Source organism: Anoplophora glabripennis, unplaced genomic scaffold (assembly GCF_000390285.2).
Source record: "Anoplophora glabripennis isolate ALB-LARVAE unplaced genomic scaffold, Agla_2.0 scaffold546, whole genome shotgun sequence".
Classification (NCBI taxonomy): Eukaryota; Metazoa; Arthropoda; class Insecta; order Coleoptera; family Cerambycidae; genus Anoplophora; species Anoplophora glabripennis.
The window spans coordinates 54,240-74,175 of NW_019426062.1; the positions used below are offsets into that span (position 1 = coordinate 54,240).

General features: G+C 33.8%; 1 protein-coding gene across 2 annotated transcripts; it reads left to right on the top strand.

The window, feature by feature from the left end:
• Positions 1 to 383: 383 nt before the first annotated feature.
• LOC108912514 (motile sperm domain-containing protein 1-like) lies at positions 384 to 6,586 on the top strand. Of its 2 annotated transcripts, XM_018717754.1 has the most exons (5): positions 384 to 440; positions 598 to 817; positions 872 to 1,035; positions 4,387 to 4,526; positions 6,262 to 6,586. In XM_018717754.1, exons 2-5 carry the CDS (start codon positions 685 to 687, stop codon positions 6,461 to 6,463), a joined length of 639 nt encoding a protein of 212 aa, XP_018573270.1. In that variant the 5' UTR covers positions 384 to 440; positions 598 to 684; the 3' UTR covers positions 6,464 to 6,586. The 2 variants fall into 2 exon arrangements, with proteins under 2 accessions (XP_018573270.1, XP_018573271.1); XM_018717755.2 differs by lacking the exon at positions 384 to 440 and having other exon boundaries at positions 483 to 817.
• Positions 6,587 to 19,936: the final 13,350 nt, after the last annotated feature.

The window sequence follows — 19,936 nt, forward strand, 5'->3', positions numbered from 1 at the left end:
CATAAACATGACACTACCCCCGGGGTTTACACAGACGAGCCGGCGAAGCAAGAAGAGCGCCAGAAGAAAGGGCCCTAGCCGGCGGGGCCCAGCCAGGACAAAAGGAGGTCCCACAAAGCGCCTACACCGGCCGCATTTGCGGTCGGGGTAGACGACGGATGGGGCCCACCTACGAAGGCTGTCCAGGCCTACACGAGATGAGGCAGGATAAAGAGGGATAATCCCCCTCGATCCCAAATCATTGAGGCCAATTTCTAGCCATAGAATAATGGCGAGGCCTTCTATATTTGGGAAAAAACTTAACTACAAGCACTTCTGATTTGATTCTGATCTGATATCTGATCACGATTTGTTCTAGGCTACTCTATACTCTACTGTCTACTTCTACTAATACTAATGTATAAGAAAATGGCGGAGTTTACCTTGTTTTTTAGTATTCAGTGAGTTAAATTATAAATTTTGTATTTATCAAAATCAGAAATGCAAATAATTACATATATGTGTTTATGATATAAGAAATTTCGTATTATAATGATGTTTTTTATTTTTTTGAGATAAATGATTCATGTAATTACACTTGAAATTTGTCATTTGCAGTACGTTTTATCAAAGGTCAACAGCTGTTTTGTGTCAAAACCAAAACACCAAACAGAAGTAAAATAGATATCACAATTACAAAAGAAAATGAGTTTAAATATTAAAAAAATTCCAGTTTTTGTGTTTCCAAATTCGCTTAAATTTTATTTAGGATCAAAAGCTTCTCACAAGCAGTTGTTAACTCTTTACAATCCATATGATTTTCCAGTAAGATTTAAAGGTAATAAATAAAAAAAAAAAATTTTCTATCAAATTCTAGACTATTTTCTTGTAGTTTTAAGCACTGCACCAAACAAATATGCTGTGATAGATCCAGAAGGAAGTATAGGACCACGTACGCTCGTTGATATAGTAATAAGGCATACTATGCCCACAATTGCTAATTGTAATTTTACAGATAAATTTAGAATTTCTATGCAGGACCACACTACCAAACAGGTAAGGAACTTTGCATTATAATTCTTTTGTTATTGCCATTTGTGCCAAATTCTTGGAGCTCTAGCAACCACGGTGATTTTGCTGTGAGTTCTGAGCACCCAAAGCAAATTTGTATAGTGTCAATATATTTCAAATATTTAAAATTTATTTCTTGTACAGACTGACCAAAATGTTAAAGCTAAACTTTAGCAAAATATATTATTTACTTAATAAGTTGACCATCGATATATTTACTTCAGAAATAGGAGAGATATAAATGTTTGCTGTATTTTTGGTTCATTGGTTCATTTTCAATCTGTAGTATCTGACATTGAGCTATATAGGTATACAGTCCATATGATATTTGTTGATTCTTTTTTGAAATTAACCGCATTCGACACCCGAAGTGTAGTGCATACAGTCCGTACTATACTTGTTGAGATAGAGAGGGGTCTTCTTGGAATTTTATTTCAACAAATATTGTATGGACTGTACTTATTTCAGTACTGATAGTCTTTACGTAATAATAGCCATTGAATTTTAAAGTTATTGGCCATTATTAAGGCACGACATTTCAGTTTGAAAGCAGGAGCGTCCGCGTGTGGATTACCTAATACGGTTTTAATAAATAATTTTATAATATTGTGGAATGCTTACCCGGTTCCATATTAAAAATCTGGATGAGCTATGGCAAATATCTGTCTCCGCAGTAGATTCTTTAAGCGATGTCTGCAACGGAGAAAAAATATATTCTTATATAACGAAAATGACGTTATAAGTGCATATTTGAAGTAGTCTCTAAAAGCAGTTAATGAATTCATGACAGAGCGATTGCTGTTGTCAAACTTTCTCGTCACTTAAGGCATATAGCACTGTTTGTATGTCATCTACTATTTGCAGTGATTCATCTAACGATAATGCAGTATTTTGTAAGTTTTTTTACAGCATCCGCAATTGGAATGTAATTGTAAATATTTTCGAACTGTTCTTCAATTCGACTATCCTGAAATTTTATTTTTATTTAGCTGTCCCGAATAACAGCGGATTCTTTGGCATCGAATTGTAAAATTACGAATTTTATTTTTTTTAAATGTTTAAAATAAAGAAATGATGCCACTAACCATGTCCCCATTGTGTAATAATGGGTTGTGGAGGTTCTGGAAAGCCAGGACACTGTTGGTGCAATTGATGAATACGTTTCAGGGATTTGAGAAACACTGCCTAGGTCTGTGCTATTAATTCATCTATGTTTGGGTAACACCGACGAATTGTTTCTACTGCAAGATGTAATGCGTGCAGAAACACTTGTTTGTTACTACTTAACTTCGACATACCTATGTTTTTACTTCTTAAGACAGAAAAAATTTCGCCGCTAAAGAAAGTACAAGAAACATATATCTGATCCGCTGAGACGTAACCGGATACAACCTATACTATTGGACAAAAGTAAAGCAAAAAACTGCCAATTTTGCATTTTTCATTTTTTTATCGATTTAAAATCGGGGAATGACAAGAAATAAACTTTTATACGTAATTGTCGCCCATAATAAACAGAAAAAAATTATTCGTCAATGTATTAGGTATTATCATTCTTTTTATGTATGAAACATTAGGTACTGGGTTATAAAGTAATAGGATAAAAATAAAGCAACATTATTTAATTAACAAAAAAATCTGACAAATCTGTTAACAATAACTAAATACTTAATCCCAACTTAAGACTTAATTATTAATAGTTGATTGCATAACCATTATTTGCAATAACTTTTGCACACCTTCTGGGCATGGACAAGATCAACTTTTAGATAACGTTTTCTGGTATACTTTGCCAAATTTCAATTATTTTATTCTGTAAAGCTCCTTTGTTTCTGAATGTTTCTGTCCATATCCGCCTTTCTACTTCTTCCTACAAGTTCTAAATGGGATTTAAGTTAGGTGATTGTGATGGCCAATCCAAAACTCATACATTATTGCCACGAAACCGATCTTTCATAAGCTACAAGGTATGCTTAGGACCATTGTCCTGCTGAAATATGAATCTCAGGGGCATTTCCCACTCTGCATGTGGCATCATTACGTTCTGAAGGATATCTATACACAAAACGATCCATAATTCCATCAATGAAATGGATAGGACCTATTTCGTTTAAGGAAAAACATCCCCATAAAAATACAGTTCCACCGCCATGCTTAACAGTTGGTTTTACATAAGCGGGATTGAATCTCTGATGTACGGGTCTTCTTACGCAACACATACCATCAGAATTGAAAATATTGTAACGTGTTTCATCGCTAAATAACACTTTTTTCCAGTCATTTTCAGTCCAAGTCAAATGAGCTCTGGCAAACTCTAGCCTGGCAGCTCTATTCCTTGCAGAAATTAATAATTTCTTGACCGGACTTCTACTAAAAAGCTTCCCCTCAACTAACCTTCTACGAACTGTGCGCTTACAGATGTTTAAATTTCCAATATCCGCCGTAATTCTGGAACCTGACTTCCATGGATCTGCGCGACAAATGCGTTTAATTAATTTGTCGTCATTTGCTGAGGTTTTTCTAAGTCTGCCCAACTTCGGTATATTATTTAAATGTCCTTTTTCTTGAAATTTGGACAATATCCTCGAAACTGTGTATCTGCCCACTTCAAACCGATATGCAATGTTTGCCTGACTCGCCCCATTATTAAACTCATTTAATACTCAGTTTTAAGTTAGTACTGATAGTAATCACTTTAGGCATTTTGAGGAAACTTGTTAATATCGTAGGATTAACGATTATTCACTTAAACATTAAAGAAGATAAATATCAAAAATAATAAATAAAATTAAAAACTGTTGCTTTACTTTTGTCCGCTTAAAATTCACACTTAAGACAAAAACCGTATAACAACAAAACTGAACTGTCAAACCTAAAACCATATAATTGAATGACAGCAGCCTACTACGTAGCGCTTGAAATTACGTTATTTTCTTAATTTTTTGTTATCAACTTTAGACAAAGTCAAAAATGCATTTTTTACATAAATGTTGCTTTACTTTTGTCCAATAGTGTACCTACTGCTGTCGCTAGAATGCCAATTATTGCTGATTCCGGTTTTATTTGTTATTCCTAGCGGCGTGGCGGCGTGGTGTTCCCTCACCCAAACAAACTAAAAATGTCGTGCCTTAGCCATTATAGTGTCAAAAATTAAAGAGAATTTATTTTCACTTTTTGCTAAGAAATTATGATTTATGCTAAACTCATTTTTGCAAAACTCGTCTTTGTGGTACTCGGTTAATTTGTATTAAATTTTTTATTCTTTTCTAATTAATTGTAATAATAGTACGTAAGTACTATTATATATATATTTGCTTTTTCATATTTGTGTTCTAGATACTTGGTAAAAGGGAAATAGATGCAATTTTGCTTCAGGGCGAAAGAGACGATTTATCCAGTGATGGAGACTTTCACAGTGTTCCATTCATAGAGAGGCCTAGTACAAGCGAAGACCAAAGGATTTTTGTAACAAACAGGTAATATTTTTATTAATTTTGTTATTGGTTTATAAAAATGTTCCTAACATATAGGCTGTTAAAGTGAGATAGAAGAGAGCAAATGTTATTCAAAAAAAAGTTTTGTGAACATGAGATGTGGTTCTGAAAATGCATGGTACAGTGCCGGCCTTTTGAAAGTGGACGACTCTTATAAGCTAATTGTCAATAATTAGCCTTTGTGAAGCTGACTTGAAAATGTGAGGTTCAAATTGGCTGTCATTATGTCAAATTTAATGTGTGTCTATCATACTAGTTCTAGTGAGCAAAACAAATCCAAATTAGGTAGCAAATTATTTATTTTTCCAATACTGAAATATATTATACTTATACATTCTAACGGCCATTCATTCGCCGTCAACGAGATCTAAAAATGAAACACTTTTCGTCGTCAAAAAAATGCGATTTGTAAAGTTAGTATTTTGTCCAAGCACCATTTTTGTCTGTAACAGTGCAGTCTGCATGGCATTGATAAAATTAATGTTCTTGTTATACAGAGATGTATATGCGTTTTCAATTGCCTCCCAAAGTTCTTCGACGTTAACTGGACGGAAGTTTCTGTCGTAAATTTTTTTCACCATATATCCCCATGACTTTGAGGGCCAAGGTAAAACATTGATGTTGTTATCAATGAACCATTCTGACGCAAATCTTGAGGTGTGAATTGCACAATTATCCTGCTTGAAAGTGAAATTCTGATGATACAGCAGGGTCACAACAAACATCAGGACTTTGGCAGCTTATCCAAGCCCAAACGTTAATGGAGAATCTATCGCTGCGCTGTGTGGGTTTCACATAAGGCTCCGAATACCTCATAATCTCTGGTGGGTAGGCACGGACAGAAGCATCGGAGCAAAACTGAAAACTTTTTTCGTCCGAAAATATAATATTCTCCCAGAAGTTGTCTGGGCTTCCTACAAATTGTCTTGCAAATTCTAACCTCTATTCTTTATACTGGGGAGTCAAAGCAACTGTATTTGCGGCCACATAATTCTTCAGCTCCGAATCTTTCACCCGCTTCCTTGCAGTTTGCACTGATCCAGGAAAATTCATCTCCGCTACTGCTATGTCAAAAGAATTTATTCTTAGGTGGTGCTTGCTTTTCGACGTCCACCTCCGTGAACATAATGTACGTGACCTTCCGCAATCCATTTTTCTTTGAGTTTAAATATGCTGTTCTTGCATACATGCAGATCATCCGCAATGACCAATCATTCTGAAGTAAAGTTATAGCTCTCACTTTCTCTGATTCGAGTTAAACGCGGCATCTTGAATTACCAAGCAAATTACTACTGACATAAAAACTTGTCATAATAAGAAGTAGACCACATCACATTAGAAAAATAAATCATCCACTTTCAAAGGACTGGCAGTGTACATTAGAAAAAAAAAAATTGTTTAAATTAACTTAGGTCCTTTAGATTATCGATTCCAATAATTTTGTGGGGCTATAGGATTTTTTTAGTTAAACAAAATTGAGATATTTCTCATAAACTAATGTTTTTTTGAAAAAGCATTTTAAGAGACAAAAAAAAGGTATCCTTAATAAGCTAGGTATTAGGAAATCCAAATTTTGAATACATTTTTTTTTTAAATTCATTCAATTTAGGCATAAGATTTTATTTTTCCTTAAGTTTACAACATTACTGAAAGCATGTAACTAGTGTAAAAATGTGTATTCGACAATGCTTCTATAATAAATCCATAACTGTTTTAGATCACTGCCTGTAACACATTCGACTAATTACGTTATAGCCATCGTTATAGGATTAGTGTGTGTAGTAACGTTGTTATTACCTACTCAGCAAGAAGTACCTCACCCTTCCAATATACCAACATATCTTCACGTGAGCGTGAATTTTAAGTTAGTGCTAGCTTATGTCCTTGGATTAGTCAGTATGGTAATATTTAAACCTTGAACAAAATGTAGCTTATGATTCTTGTGACGATTTTCGTATGTAAAATTTGGTGATATATTATTTAATTGTATAATAAGTGATTGGTGTGTTTTATATTTATTCAGATGGTTTATTTTGTTACATTCTGTGACTTATTTTTAATAAATAAGTTTTTATAGTAGATTAGCTTCTTATTTCAGTAATGTTCGGTACGTATTTAATTCGAGTGAAGTCGTGCACAGATTTTCAGCCACAGATGCTGATGTAGGATCATATCAAGAAAAAAATGAGCTCATTTCATTAATTCATGTCTTCTGAATCCCTCAATGTGCGTTAATGAAAATTGGGGTGAAGGTAAAGACCATTATATATCTTTTTACTAGTTGTGGCTACTAGTAGGTCGCGGTATCCAATTAAGCCACAAGTGGGCCCTTTTAGCCTACCTCACCGTCCCAAAACCTATACAGGGTGTTTTTAATTGAAGTAGCAAAAATGGTACCAGTGAATGTAGAGCCAAAAATAAGAGAATTATAGTAAAAATACCTTACATGAAAGTTGCACCCCTGAGGTGATATACCCTCTTAAAGGAGGGCATTGAAATTCATATTTTAATTTTTTTCTTTAACATGAGGAATGCTAGAGACACGAAACTTGCTATGAGTATCCTACTAATAAAGAGAAACTTTTCAATATTTGTTCCATCATTGGCGTAATTTATAAAGGAGTGAAGCAGTTAGTCCCATTGCAATATTTTATTAGAAATTTTTTATATGAAGCAAATTATTTATTTAAAAATATTTATTGCGAAGACTGATTTATTGCACAACTTTTTTACCTCTTGTAATTTTTCGATAAAACCGATAGTTTTCTAGTAAAAAAATTAGATGTTTCATCGTTCACTAAAGGGGTAATTGCGACAATTTGTAAAAATAAAGTAGGCGGATGTCATAACAAATAAATTGTTAATTATCATATTAATACATTGACACTTTCTGTCAATAAGCCGGTAATTTAATAATAACATTAAGAATAATTTTGCTATTAATTAATGAAAAGTGTTTGATAACTTATGACTATGGGACATGTATTAGGTAAAATTATTTATCTGAAATAAAATTTAATGCAAACGAAAAACAAGAAATGCAAAATTAAATTTAAAGAATATTCTCGAAATAATTGCCATTTTGCTGCAAGCATAACCTAATACGTCTGTTGAAGTTATATAACGCACTCGCACAAACAGTTCTTGGTTATTGCGAAGGTCATCTGCTGTCTGAAATATTCTTAAGCGTAGTTCTTCTAAGGAGGCAACAGGAGTGGCATAAACAATACTTTTTATGTGTCCCCAAAAAAAGAAATCCATAGGCATTAGGTCAGGTCACGACCACGACCAATCCAGTGATTCGGATAATTTAAATTTAACCATTCTCTAACGGCAAGTGTACTATGTGCAGGCGCCCCATCGTGCATCTACCACATCACCTTACGTGTAGCGAGGGGTACATCCTCAAGTAATGTTGGAAGATTTTCGTTTAAAAATCTAAGATACTCGGCCGTTCCAAGCCTGTGTGGAAGAATAAAAGGACCTACTATATTATATTTCCTACAATTCCCATCCAAACGTTTAAACTGAAATTATGTTGACATCTCTTGAAACAAATATTTCATGAGTATTTTCTTCCGGCCATGAATGAACATGAAGGTTTACTGCACCTACTCTAGGAAAATTTGCTTCATTGATGAAATTAGGAAATTAAAGTCATGCCTGGAAATGTACCATTGACAAAAATCTACGAGGTTAGGTAAATCAGGGTCATTCAATTCTTGCACGGGTTGATGGTGAAAAGGGTACTTATAAAAGATTTTCATGAGCTACATTCGACACAAGACTGAGAAACTTGCAGTTGCCTGGACACCTGTCTTATGCTTGTACCACAGTCTTGTTCTAGATGTTCCAGTATAGCTTCCTCAGTTTCAACAGTTTGGGCATTACGCCTTCTTCTGGCACCCTCACAATTGGGCTGAATTTTACCAGTTCTTACAGCCTTCTTTCCACCAAGGCCAATGTTTGTCTATGAGGAATAGGTCGGTTTGGATATCTTTGGCGAAAAATTGAAGTTATAAAATATTATATTTGTTGTCACTTATAGTATTGTACAGGGTGTTCAAAAAACTGCTGAATACTTCTATTAACTTTAAACAGCAATAACTTGGTTATTTTATGAGCTCAGAGAAGGAATTCACCACATTACGAATGCAATAAATAATACACAAGGGATTATATTTAAAATTTACTAGTAGTTTTGCCGATGTAGAGACATTATTTAATATTGTTTTGAATTCTAAGGTAATCCGTGACATTATAATAATATTAATTTAATATTTACTTCCTATCCTTAAGAAACTAAATTTCTTATCAGAAGAACGATCTCTCATTCGACTAAGATTATCGGTAAAACAGACACTATACCGATTTTCAACAAGTATACCTTTTTTATGTAGAATTGTCCATAGAGTCTAAAAATGAATCCCAAATGATTATTAGGTCATTGGCGTAGAAATTGGGATAAAAAAATCCCGCTTTACTACCCATTCCTACGCCACTGACCTACAAAAAATTGTAAATTTTACAGTAAATTATGCACATATGTAAATGTTAACACCACACCAAATTTGAATCAATTCGTTATAAGCATAGCAAAGATTTCATATTATTTTTAATATGATTTAAAAAACCGACCAATACGGCCCTGTACAGTGAAAACGGTGGGACTTAGAATCTTGCTTTATAAGGCAATTCTGAATTATTTATTGAGCTGTATTTGTGGTTAAAGTTTGATTCACCCTAACTGAAACACCCTGTATACCTGGTTGTCGCCAATTACTGGCATACAATGCCTCTGTGAGGGCAATTATAGGGGTCTGATAGTGCATCTGCCCCCCACAGGGCGTAGTACGAGAATAACAAGGGCAGATCAGAGAGTCCTAGCTAAGAGTAAGGAAGTGCATTGTAGGTCTGTAACTAAGCTCGTTTACTTCCACAAAATAATTTAATTGTTGCACCAAGCGTTCATTATGCATTTTACGTTTGGCATCAAAGTAGGTTATTTGGTAGTTAAGGAAAAAAAAATAATATTGATATATGTCATAACAAATTGATAATAATCGTTATTGTAATCAAAATAGTAAAAATACAGTCCACTAAACATAATACAATATCTTAATTCAACACACAATCAATCCCGAGCTGCAAGAGCCCACAAGACGGGTTTGTAGCCAACATTTATTGGTCCAAGCGNTATTATCAGAAATCAAAACTTTACTAGAGAATGATAGATTTAAAGATTATTTACTTCAATGCAACATAGATTGGCAATTTATTCCTCCACGAAGCCCCCATATGGGCGGATTGTGGGAAGCAGCGGTTCGGTCGGTAAAACAACATTTAAAACGTGTTGCAAAAAATTTCATTTTCTCTTATGAAGAGTTTTATACTCTGTTAACGCAGGTGGAGGCTGTTTTAAACTCCCGTCCTATCACTCCTTTATCCGACTGCCCTGACGACCTGCAAGCATTAACACCCAGTCATCTACTCATTGGGGAATCTCTAAATTCTATCCCAGAAGTAGATCTAAGCGATGTTCGGGTTACCTATTTATCAAGATATCAGCATTTAGTTAAAATGTCACAAGACCTATGGAAGCGCTGGAGGAAAGATTACCTACAGCAGCTGCAGCAGCGCACGAAATGGGAATTTCGCAAGGAGGTGTCATCGCTGATTGGCGCCTTGGTACTCCTGGTGGAAGACAACGTCCCCCCTCTGCACTGGCCGATGGGTCGCATAGTTCAGGTTCATCAAGGGCAAGATCAACTAGTGCGTGTAGTGCAAGTGAAGACAAAAAATGGTGTTGTGAAACGCGCCATAACTAAACTGTGTTTGATGCCTATGGAAACGATAGATGTATAAAATGGCTATGTGCATTTCAAATATTTGCTATCATTACTGTTAAAAGAGTTTTGAGCTTGCTTATTGAAACGCAGAGGTTTCAAGGGCGGCGGTATGTTGCACCAAGCGTTCATTATGCATTTTACGTTTGGCATCAAAGTAGGTTATTTGGTAGTTAAGGAAAAAAAATAATGTTGATATATGTCATAACAAATTGATAATAATCATTATTGTAATCAAAATAGTAAAAATACAGTCCACTAAACATAATACAATATCTTAATTCAACACACAATCAATCCCGAGCTGCAAGAGCCCACAAGACGGGTTTGTAGCCAACATTAATATTTCAAAATACTTAGTATATTAATTAAAAAAAGGTTTTCAAAAAAAAATATTAGACATAAATTGTTGCTTTAAATGAGTTAAATTCGTGGGTTACAATTTTGGCACTTGTATGCCTATGTATGTTTTCAGCCATGAAAATTGAATAATTTCGAATTTTCACCACCAAAAACGGCGGTGACAGCATTTTTAACATTAAGGCGATGTTTCGCATTGTATTAGCTATGTCCTGTCCAAATTTTGTTCGTACAGCTCTCTTGGTTTCGACAATGCAATACCCATGTGTGTACCTGTCGAGTTTTTGGATGTAATAAATAGTATTATTTTGTAACATTAAATTACATATTTTATTTTAAAACACAACACAATTAAAACACTCGATTCTCATTAAAATAAACTTTATACACAAGAAATATAGCATTTCCTGAATTTTTTTACATAAAAATATTGTTTATTAAGAAAATTGTTTATTGGTACCATTGTCAAAAATTATTTCGCGAAAAAATGCGAAATTTTTTTTTTTACAAAATTAGTAGTTTATAACAAATTAATAATTAATTATTGTAAAATGGACCGTGCAGTTGTTATTATTTTCATGCGCTACCCCAGATTAAAAAAAAAAAAACGTTAAAATTGGTCCACAATTAACGGAGATATCGCAAAATTTCGCAGTTAAGCTTTGAAGTCTCGGAATGTCTCTGTCTTATTTCCCCCACCACATTCCAGGTGTAAAAATGTATTGGAGGACGTTTTTTAAAGGGTTAAAAAATACTATAAAATGTATTTTTTTCGATATCTCCGTTATTATGAAATTTAAGGGTTGATTTATTCCCGAAATTTTAAGTCTCAAGTTATGAATATTAAAAAAAAAACGCTATCTCGGTTAAAAATGATTCTAGAACAATATTTTTTTAAATTCGTGAAAAATTACCAGGATTACGAATATCATAGCGGCTTTAAAAAATATTCATTCTTCGCAAAGTTATTAACGAAAAACCTTATAAACAAATTGCACTATTTGTTTATACGCTGTTTTGAGGAGGTTAGCCTATGAAACTACAATTTCCAATTGCATATCTTGAAAATATAAGTCAAGACGAAACAAATGAGCCCTCATAAGGCCCTTTATTATAATGCTAACAACCGCGTTTTTGCAATTGAAAAAATGTTATTTATAATAAACAAATGCAAAATCTTTTTTACCAAATTTTCAGGGTTTCTTAAGCGTAACAAAATACAACTTTTACTGCAGTTTAGAGACAATTTATGCTCTTTTCTTTTATTTATAGCAAATTCAAATTTCGCTGTTTTTTGCAATTATTTAAACAAATTGTGATTGTGATTTTAATTTAACAGGTCTCAAATGAAGCGTTTTTTGAAAACCTATAAGTATAAACAAAAGCAAACCCTCCTGTTGGAGAGCGCTTTTTAATACAGCTAAAAAACTCCATTTTTGGTAATTTTTACATTATAATCATTGTTTAAACAATTATCTTGTCGTTTTAAACCGATACTTTTTGGGAAATATTATTTATTTTTGCCTAAACTAACGATTAAACCAAGTTTCAATCTCAAACGAATTTTTGTACATTTTTTTTTTTTCATTTACTGGGCTATAAACCGACAGCTAGGCAGCTCGCGTAGTTAACGACGGCGCCACTGGCTAGCGGACCGATTGTGTCAGCTCTAATCATCAGTTAATCAATCAGCAAATTTTATATAGGTACTTTACGGCCGCATTCACTATTTCTTTAATATACAGTTAAGACTTAACTGTTTGACAGAAATTTTCTCTAAAGAATTAAAATCTAAAAAAGCAAATTGTTCAAGCACAAACTTTGACGTGAAAAAGCAAATATCGTTTAGTGATTGAAGAATAATTATTATTAAACCAAATTCGGAAAGGCCGTTATATAAGTCAAATTCCTGATTTCGTCGTTTCTTCCTTTTTTTTCGAAACAAATTTATATTTACTAAATTTAGATAGTTTATTATACCATTACTACACAATGTAATTTACAATTATATTGGTCTAACGTAATACGCCTTTTACGAATGTCTATATTTAAACTTGCGTGTTTGGTTAATTCAGCCTTTGCTTGGTACAGATCGTTCTTATTTTTAGGTCTCTAATCGTTGGTAAATCAGATGTACCAAGATAAAACTAAATTTAATTTGCATGGAAGGTGAATAGTTATTTACAAGTACAGTGTAGAATGTTTGTGCGTGCATGACTAACATAAAGTTACTCAACAAAGAGTTTTCTGCCTATTTTTTTATTTCTTTAATTGATATCGCGGGAAAATATGTCTGGATAATTATACTTTATTGTTTTATATATATGTTAATTAAGTTAATTATTATGTTGGGTTATAAATAAATTTAAGTAAATATACCAGTTATCGTCATGCAGGTTAAAAAAATACGTTAGGTATATGTATACCTACATAACCATTTTGTGTCCAACACTGGAACATGACCAATTTTCGGACAAATGAGATATTACACGAGGTTTGATCAAAAAGTAACGGGAATAGTTAATTTTCTCAAAAAGTATTTATTTAATTTTCAATTTTTATCCCATCAAAGTAGCCCTCTTTATATTATACACTTATGCCAACGTGCGGCATGATAACAGTATTGTATTTCACCAAGAACTGTTGAATAAACAAAGCGGTATACGCCGTGCGTTGTTGTGGTGCAAAGTTCATGAGTTGTCTCTCGTGTTCTTGACGTTTTCTCCTGATTGCCTTACGCAAATTGCGTACCTACAGATTTTTATATCCTAAAGATGGTGTTAGAAATAGGCTGCGTTCCCCAAACGCTTCAATCATTCTGAATCTCTCTGTAGTATTCCTTGTTAACTGTACGATCGAAAAGTAGAAATTCGTGATGAACTATTCCATTGGCCTTACTGAAAACATTTTTGCTAGCGATAAACTCATGGCTGTGACCATAGTATCCTCGCCAAGGGCCTTCTTTAACATTGCGAACACTTCGCTGCACTTAATTCCGTTTTTAACACAAAATATCAGACGATTCGCCAAAAACACTAAGGAAGTTTTATTCATTCGCTCGCTAAACACAAACTAAGCGTGACAGCTGCCTAAAAATTGGCTGGTATACGTCACTGTCAGTGATATCAATACACAAAAAAAAAGAATCAACTCGGTAGACAAGATAGAATATTCAAATTTTGAAAATTCCCGTTACTTTTTGATCAAACCTCGTATTATATCACTAATATGTTTAATAAAAAACAATAAAGACTGTGTTGCATATGTTAACAATGCCTACAGTGTTCATAAGTTATCATTATCAATTTGCTTATAATTTTTGTTTTATATCTATAAAATAAAAAGTGAAAAGTCCGGCATAGTGAAACTGCCCAATTATACAGCGTGATTAAAAAAACCGCTGATAGACTTCTAGGGTAGGTAATACACGAAAAGTCTTAATAAACATAGGGTCGCAAATGCCTTCTTAACGAGATACAGGGCGTCAAAGTTTCTGTAAAATTAAACATTGTCTGCAATAATTCCAAAATACCCGAACATTTCTATTTCAAATTGGCTATGCGTAGTTAGCACCTGAAGACCAATGTTTGATGTACTGCTCAAAATTTTATGAGCAGCAGTGTCGTAGAGACGGGGTCAACGTGACTCCTTTTTAAAAATATTTTCTATGCCACTGCTAATTTTGTGAAACGGGTCGTAGGTACAAAAGTGTTCAATTGTCTATCAAATTGAACTCTTGCTAAATTTTGATTAAAGCAATCTTTTTACAAAAAACACGTTTGCAGAAAATTTGTGAATCCAATTTTATTTTTATTAATTTTAGTTTCGCATAGTAGGCTTGTGCTATTCAAAATAAAGTGTACAAGTGAGTTAAGTAAACTAGCTTATAAACTTATTTTTGTCATTTTTACGGTTATTTAAATTACTTCAGCTAGTTCACTATTTTCAATAACAGTATGAATTACGAATATTCATTTGAAGAGATGACAGATATGCATTTATGTTATGGGCTAGCGAATTTTGTTTCTCGTGATGCAGTTAGGCGATACAGAGAAATGTTTCCTGTACGAAGATCACCAAATCGGCAAATGTTTGATAATATCGATAGAAGATTATCAGAAACAGGTAAATTAAAGACAACAAAAATTAATTCTGGACGACAGCGTTCTCCGGAATCTGAGGAATTCGTCCTGACAGCAATAGAAAATAAGAATATGTTAATTAGTCGACAAATTTCTAGAAATTTAAACATATCACAGTCATCTGTTTGGAGAACATTTCGCGAACAACAATTGCACCCTTATCACTTTCAACGTGTTTAACATTTACTACCTCAAGTATACCCACCAAGACTAGATTGGTCACGATGGCTGCTTGGCAAGCTTGCAGAGAATCCCAATTTTTCCACGAATATCTTCACAGATGAAGCATCGTTTACATTAACGTCCACAATAATCATTTATCGAGCGACGAAAATCCTCACGTCATTCGAATAACAAATTTTCAGCATGAGTTTTCAATTAACGTTCATGGCGACACATTATTGGCGATATGCTCTCTGGTCCTTTTAGGCTACCAAATAGACTAAATGGCCAGTCTTACCTTAATTTTTTATGAATGATTTGAACAGCTCGTTAGATGAAGTACCACTGGATGTATGAGCCTTTGGTTCCATTATGACGGCGCTCGACAAGTAAGAGATTATTTAAATATGACATACCCTAGCCTAGACGGTGGATTGGACGTGGTAGTCCAATCCAGTGTCCCGTAATCATTCGATTACTGGGAAATCGGCGACTAAAGCAGCTAGGCAGATCGCGTGGCTGACTGACGACGCCAACGGCTAGCGGACCGATTGTGACAGCTCTACTTATTAGTGTCTAAAAAGTCACTTATTTGTACTGAAAAATGTACTTTGCTGATTATCGCTTCGGATATTATTTTTATACCACTAGGGAAGTTAACTCTGTTACGATTAATGACATTTTACGATTTTATAAATGGCTGGATTTTTGTACGATCGCATAAATGTACTTTGCTGATAATTGCTTTGGATATTATTTCTATGTCACAACGAAATTTAACTATGTTACGAATTTTAATGGAAGAAGCTAATGGGTACTAATTCCCTGCTTTTAAATCGAAGGTACACGGTCAACATGATAGGTAATTAACCTGTTGTATTAAAGCTAATTACAAATTTGAAGGATAAAAAGTAAATTACTATCAAATAAATGAGGTAGTGATCGAATGTTCACTTTTATTATGGCAGGATGATGACTGATTGACTGACATCGCCGTAATTATACCGCCACAGCTTCGAGCAACGTTGGAAATTATCTGAAAGGCAGAATACGTATAGTAGTTGTTTTAGGTATTGTTAAGGCGTGTTTGCAATCTAAAATTGATTATCATGTAGTTACTACATACATACATATTCATTAGTAATAAATAATAAACAGCTGTAATCTGTAATATATTATTATTATATATAATATGTTAAATTGATATTCAGCACTGATTGGTTCATTTCTCATAAAAAAATGCACTTCACACTGATGAAAATTATAGAAATTTCACAGATAATTTCTTTGCTACGGTTAGTAAAAATCCATTAACCATAGCAAAATACCTGCATTAAATAGGCGCTAAAAGTGAATTGCCTTCTTACCACAACAAAAACTGCTTTGCTGGAAAGAACTCACTTGCAGTTTTGCTATAATCTCTTTGCTACCTCAACCAAGTCAACTCATTAACCCCAAGCGATTCAACTCATTAAACCCAAACGAGTTCGCTCATTAAACCCAAGGGAGTCCTCATAGATCCCAAGCGAGTCGTCTCATTAACCGCAAGCGAGTCAATTCATTAACCACAAGCGACTCAACTCATTAACCCCAAACGAGTTCACTCATTAACCCCAAGCGAGTTCTCATAGATCCCAAGCGACTCGTCTCATTAACCGCAAGCGTGTCAATTAATTAACCCCAAGCGACTCAACTCATTAACCTCAAGCGAGTCCTCATAGATCTCAAGCGAGTCGTCTCATTAACCGCAAGCGAGTCAACTCATTAACCCCAAGCGACTCAACTCATTAACCCCAAACGAGTTCACCCATTAACCCCTAGCGAGTCCTCATAGATCCCAAGCGAGTCGTCTCATTAACCGCAAGCGAGTCAACTCATTAACCCCAAGCGACTCAATTCATTAACCCCAAATGAGTTCACTAATTAACCCCAAGCGAGTCCTCATAGATCCCAAGCGAGTCGTCTCATTAATCGCAAACGAGTTCATTCATTAACTACAAGCGAGTCCTCATAGATCTCAAGCGAGTAGTCTCATTAACCGCAAACGAGTCAACTCATTAACCCCAAGCGATTCAACTCATTAATCCGAATAGAGTCAACTCATTAACTCCAAGTGAGTCAACTCCGTATTTACTATTTTCGGTGTTGTTGACTCTCCTCACTCTTCGTGCACCATGCAATGCAACTAAAAATGTTTTACATATCTTCAAACAAGCATAAATAATCTTGAAATCCCCATTCGAGAAGTAACAGTTTGTATTCAACCTGCATTGTGTGCATGTAATCACGCATGCATATAAGTACTATTGCATACCTACGCAAATACCCAAATTGAAAACTTTCTGGCGGTTGTTGTTGACAACTGAAAACTGACTCAACACGATCACAAATGAATATTTGTCATAAGTGTAAAAATACTGTTTAATCTGGACCTGATCAAAGTATGCGCGGTCAGATTACCTCACATCCCCCGCAATTTGGCTTCATCGGTTCCCATGCTTTGGGATAGGAAACGTACACTCTAGGTGCTCTGTGGGATTGCTCGATAAGCAGATATTTTCTTCACGTTAGTGGGGGTTGTGACGTCATCGCGGACCACTTAAGATAAATCTGCTTACTCGCATACTGTTATAAGATGTTTTATTTACTTTCTATATTTAATATGGGGTTTAAAATAATTAGTCGAGTTATACAAATTTATATTATTTATTAGCAAAAGGCATGTACAGGGTGGTTGATTTTCGATAGTTTTATAGGGTACAGCCAAAACGGTGATAGATACAAAAAATCTGATATCGATGTCCCGTCCTCTATTTTTGAGTTTATTTCGCTGGTACCAAAAGATCTTGGCTAACTTGATTAGTTTTAGATATACAGGTTTTTTTTTGAAAAATGGCCCACTTACATTAACCTCTCTATCTCCGTTGTCATTCAATTTAGAAGAAAAAAGTGTGCACATTATTTGTTCTATTTTTTATTAGGAACCCAGTGGCGTACCCAGATTTTTTACAAATCGCACAGTTTTCCGATATTACATAAACATAGGTTTTTTTTAAATAGAACACCCTGTATTTGGCCATCCCGTTGATAGCATTTGTTTTACCTTTTCAGCCATATATAGTAATAGACACTTTTTATTTGCCTAAATGAAGAAAAGTGTAAAAAATGTATAGATATTTTTTCAGTTGCCCATGAGATTTATTTACCTACTGTAACTGTTTTTTATTAAATAAAAATAAAACGATACAAATGATTAAAACTAATGTTGTAAAGAAGAGTATGCTCTTAATGTGTATTTCTGAAAATAATAATAATAATATATCCCGAACAAGTTTAATTCACAAAATAGTAACTAGAGTTTCATTATTGGCGGCTGATAACATTTCAGGTATACGTCTAGGAATGACAATTTTTGAAAAATGATCGATGTGTGACATCAGTGAACTTCACATCTTTTCGCATAACACAAAATAATATAAGTAGATAACTATTATGGATTTGTGGTATGGATAGAACTTTTGCCTTCTACTCTAAATATGTTTATATTATTCTATTCTATAGCACAAAATACAATTAAAAAAATATACGATATAAAAATTTAATACAATTGATTTTAATGAGCGAACAGTATTGTAGCAATAGGATATCATTGTTCAGCAAAGACAACCCCTATAATTAGGCAACTTAACTTTATTTTTCTACTTATGGTTGATCGAGTCAGTGACTGTCAGTGTCAGTAGTAATATTGTAAATATTCCCTCCAAAACGTTGTAAAACTATATTATATTATACAGTCCACTAATTTAATATATTAATGTTCATCATTGGTAGGTATATTGCAAGTTAATATAAAAATTGTAAACACCAGATAAGTGTATTAATCCTGGGTGCCAACCCGGACATTCGAAGAAAATTTCCCGTACAATCATTAAAATTACATTACATTAGTTGTACGTGTTGATAAATAAGATGTATTAGTTTGTCTTCTTATAAGATGGAACCGAGTTTATTTTCTTTCAGTGCTACTAATTTTTGCTTATTGAAAATTAAATTTATTTTTATCAACATAATTTTATTATATTACACATTAAATAAAAAGAATGATTATTAATTGATATAAAATCATAAAGGTACACAGCGATATGAAACGCTGTCGATACATCGGTTCGTCCTCTTTTCTTTGTAACTCATCTTCCAGTTCCCTTTTTTTATATCTTTGTGTCCGTAAACTTATTACATCCTGTGGTTTGTTTGGAAGAAATAATGAGTGCACAGCAGTTGTTTTGAGAAGTTTTCGTGGAGGCAAACCTACAAATTAATATACAGCAATTGTTTACAGCAACTTGAACATTAAATAAATAATGTAATTATTACCTAATAATTCATTTCTCATATCACGTTCATAATCATTTTCAACAAAATGAATGGAATAGATTTGACTGGTACTAGGATTCCAATCGTCTGTCCGCTTACAACGTCTAATCCATTGTTTTCGAATAGTGTCGTATACAAAATGTTTTTCCTTTGGAAAATTATGTTTTCTGTTTTCATTGAAATACGGCTGTTATTAAAGCCACACATAGTAGAACGGCGCCACGACATCTATTATGAAAGATTATAGGTTACCACTAAGAATTATATTTGTTCTATTATCTTTGGGGCACTCTGAAAACAACAGTGCATGCTTCCACATGTAACACTGAAGAAGAGTTGTGGAGGCATATCCGAAATGCCATAAATGTTAAAATATAGAAATATAGAAACCAATAGAGATTTTTTGGCACACTAAATATTACAGCAAATTTCATGTATTACCTTTTGAAAAATACTTGTAAATGAAAACCCATGTGATTTCCCCAGCAAAGTAGTGAACAATTTTGTT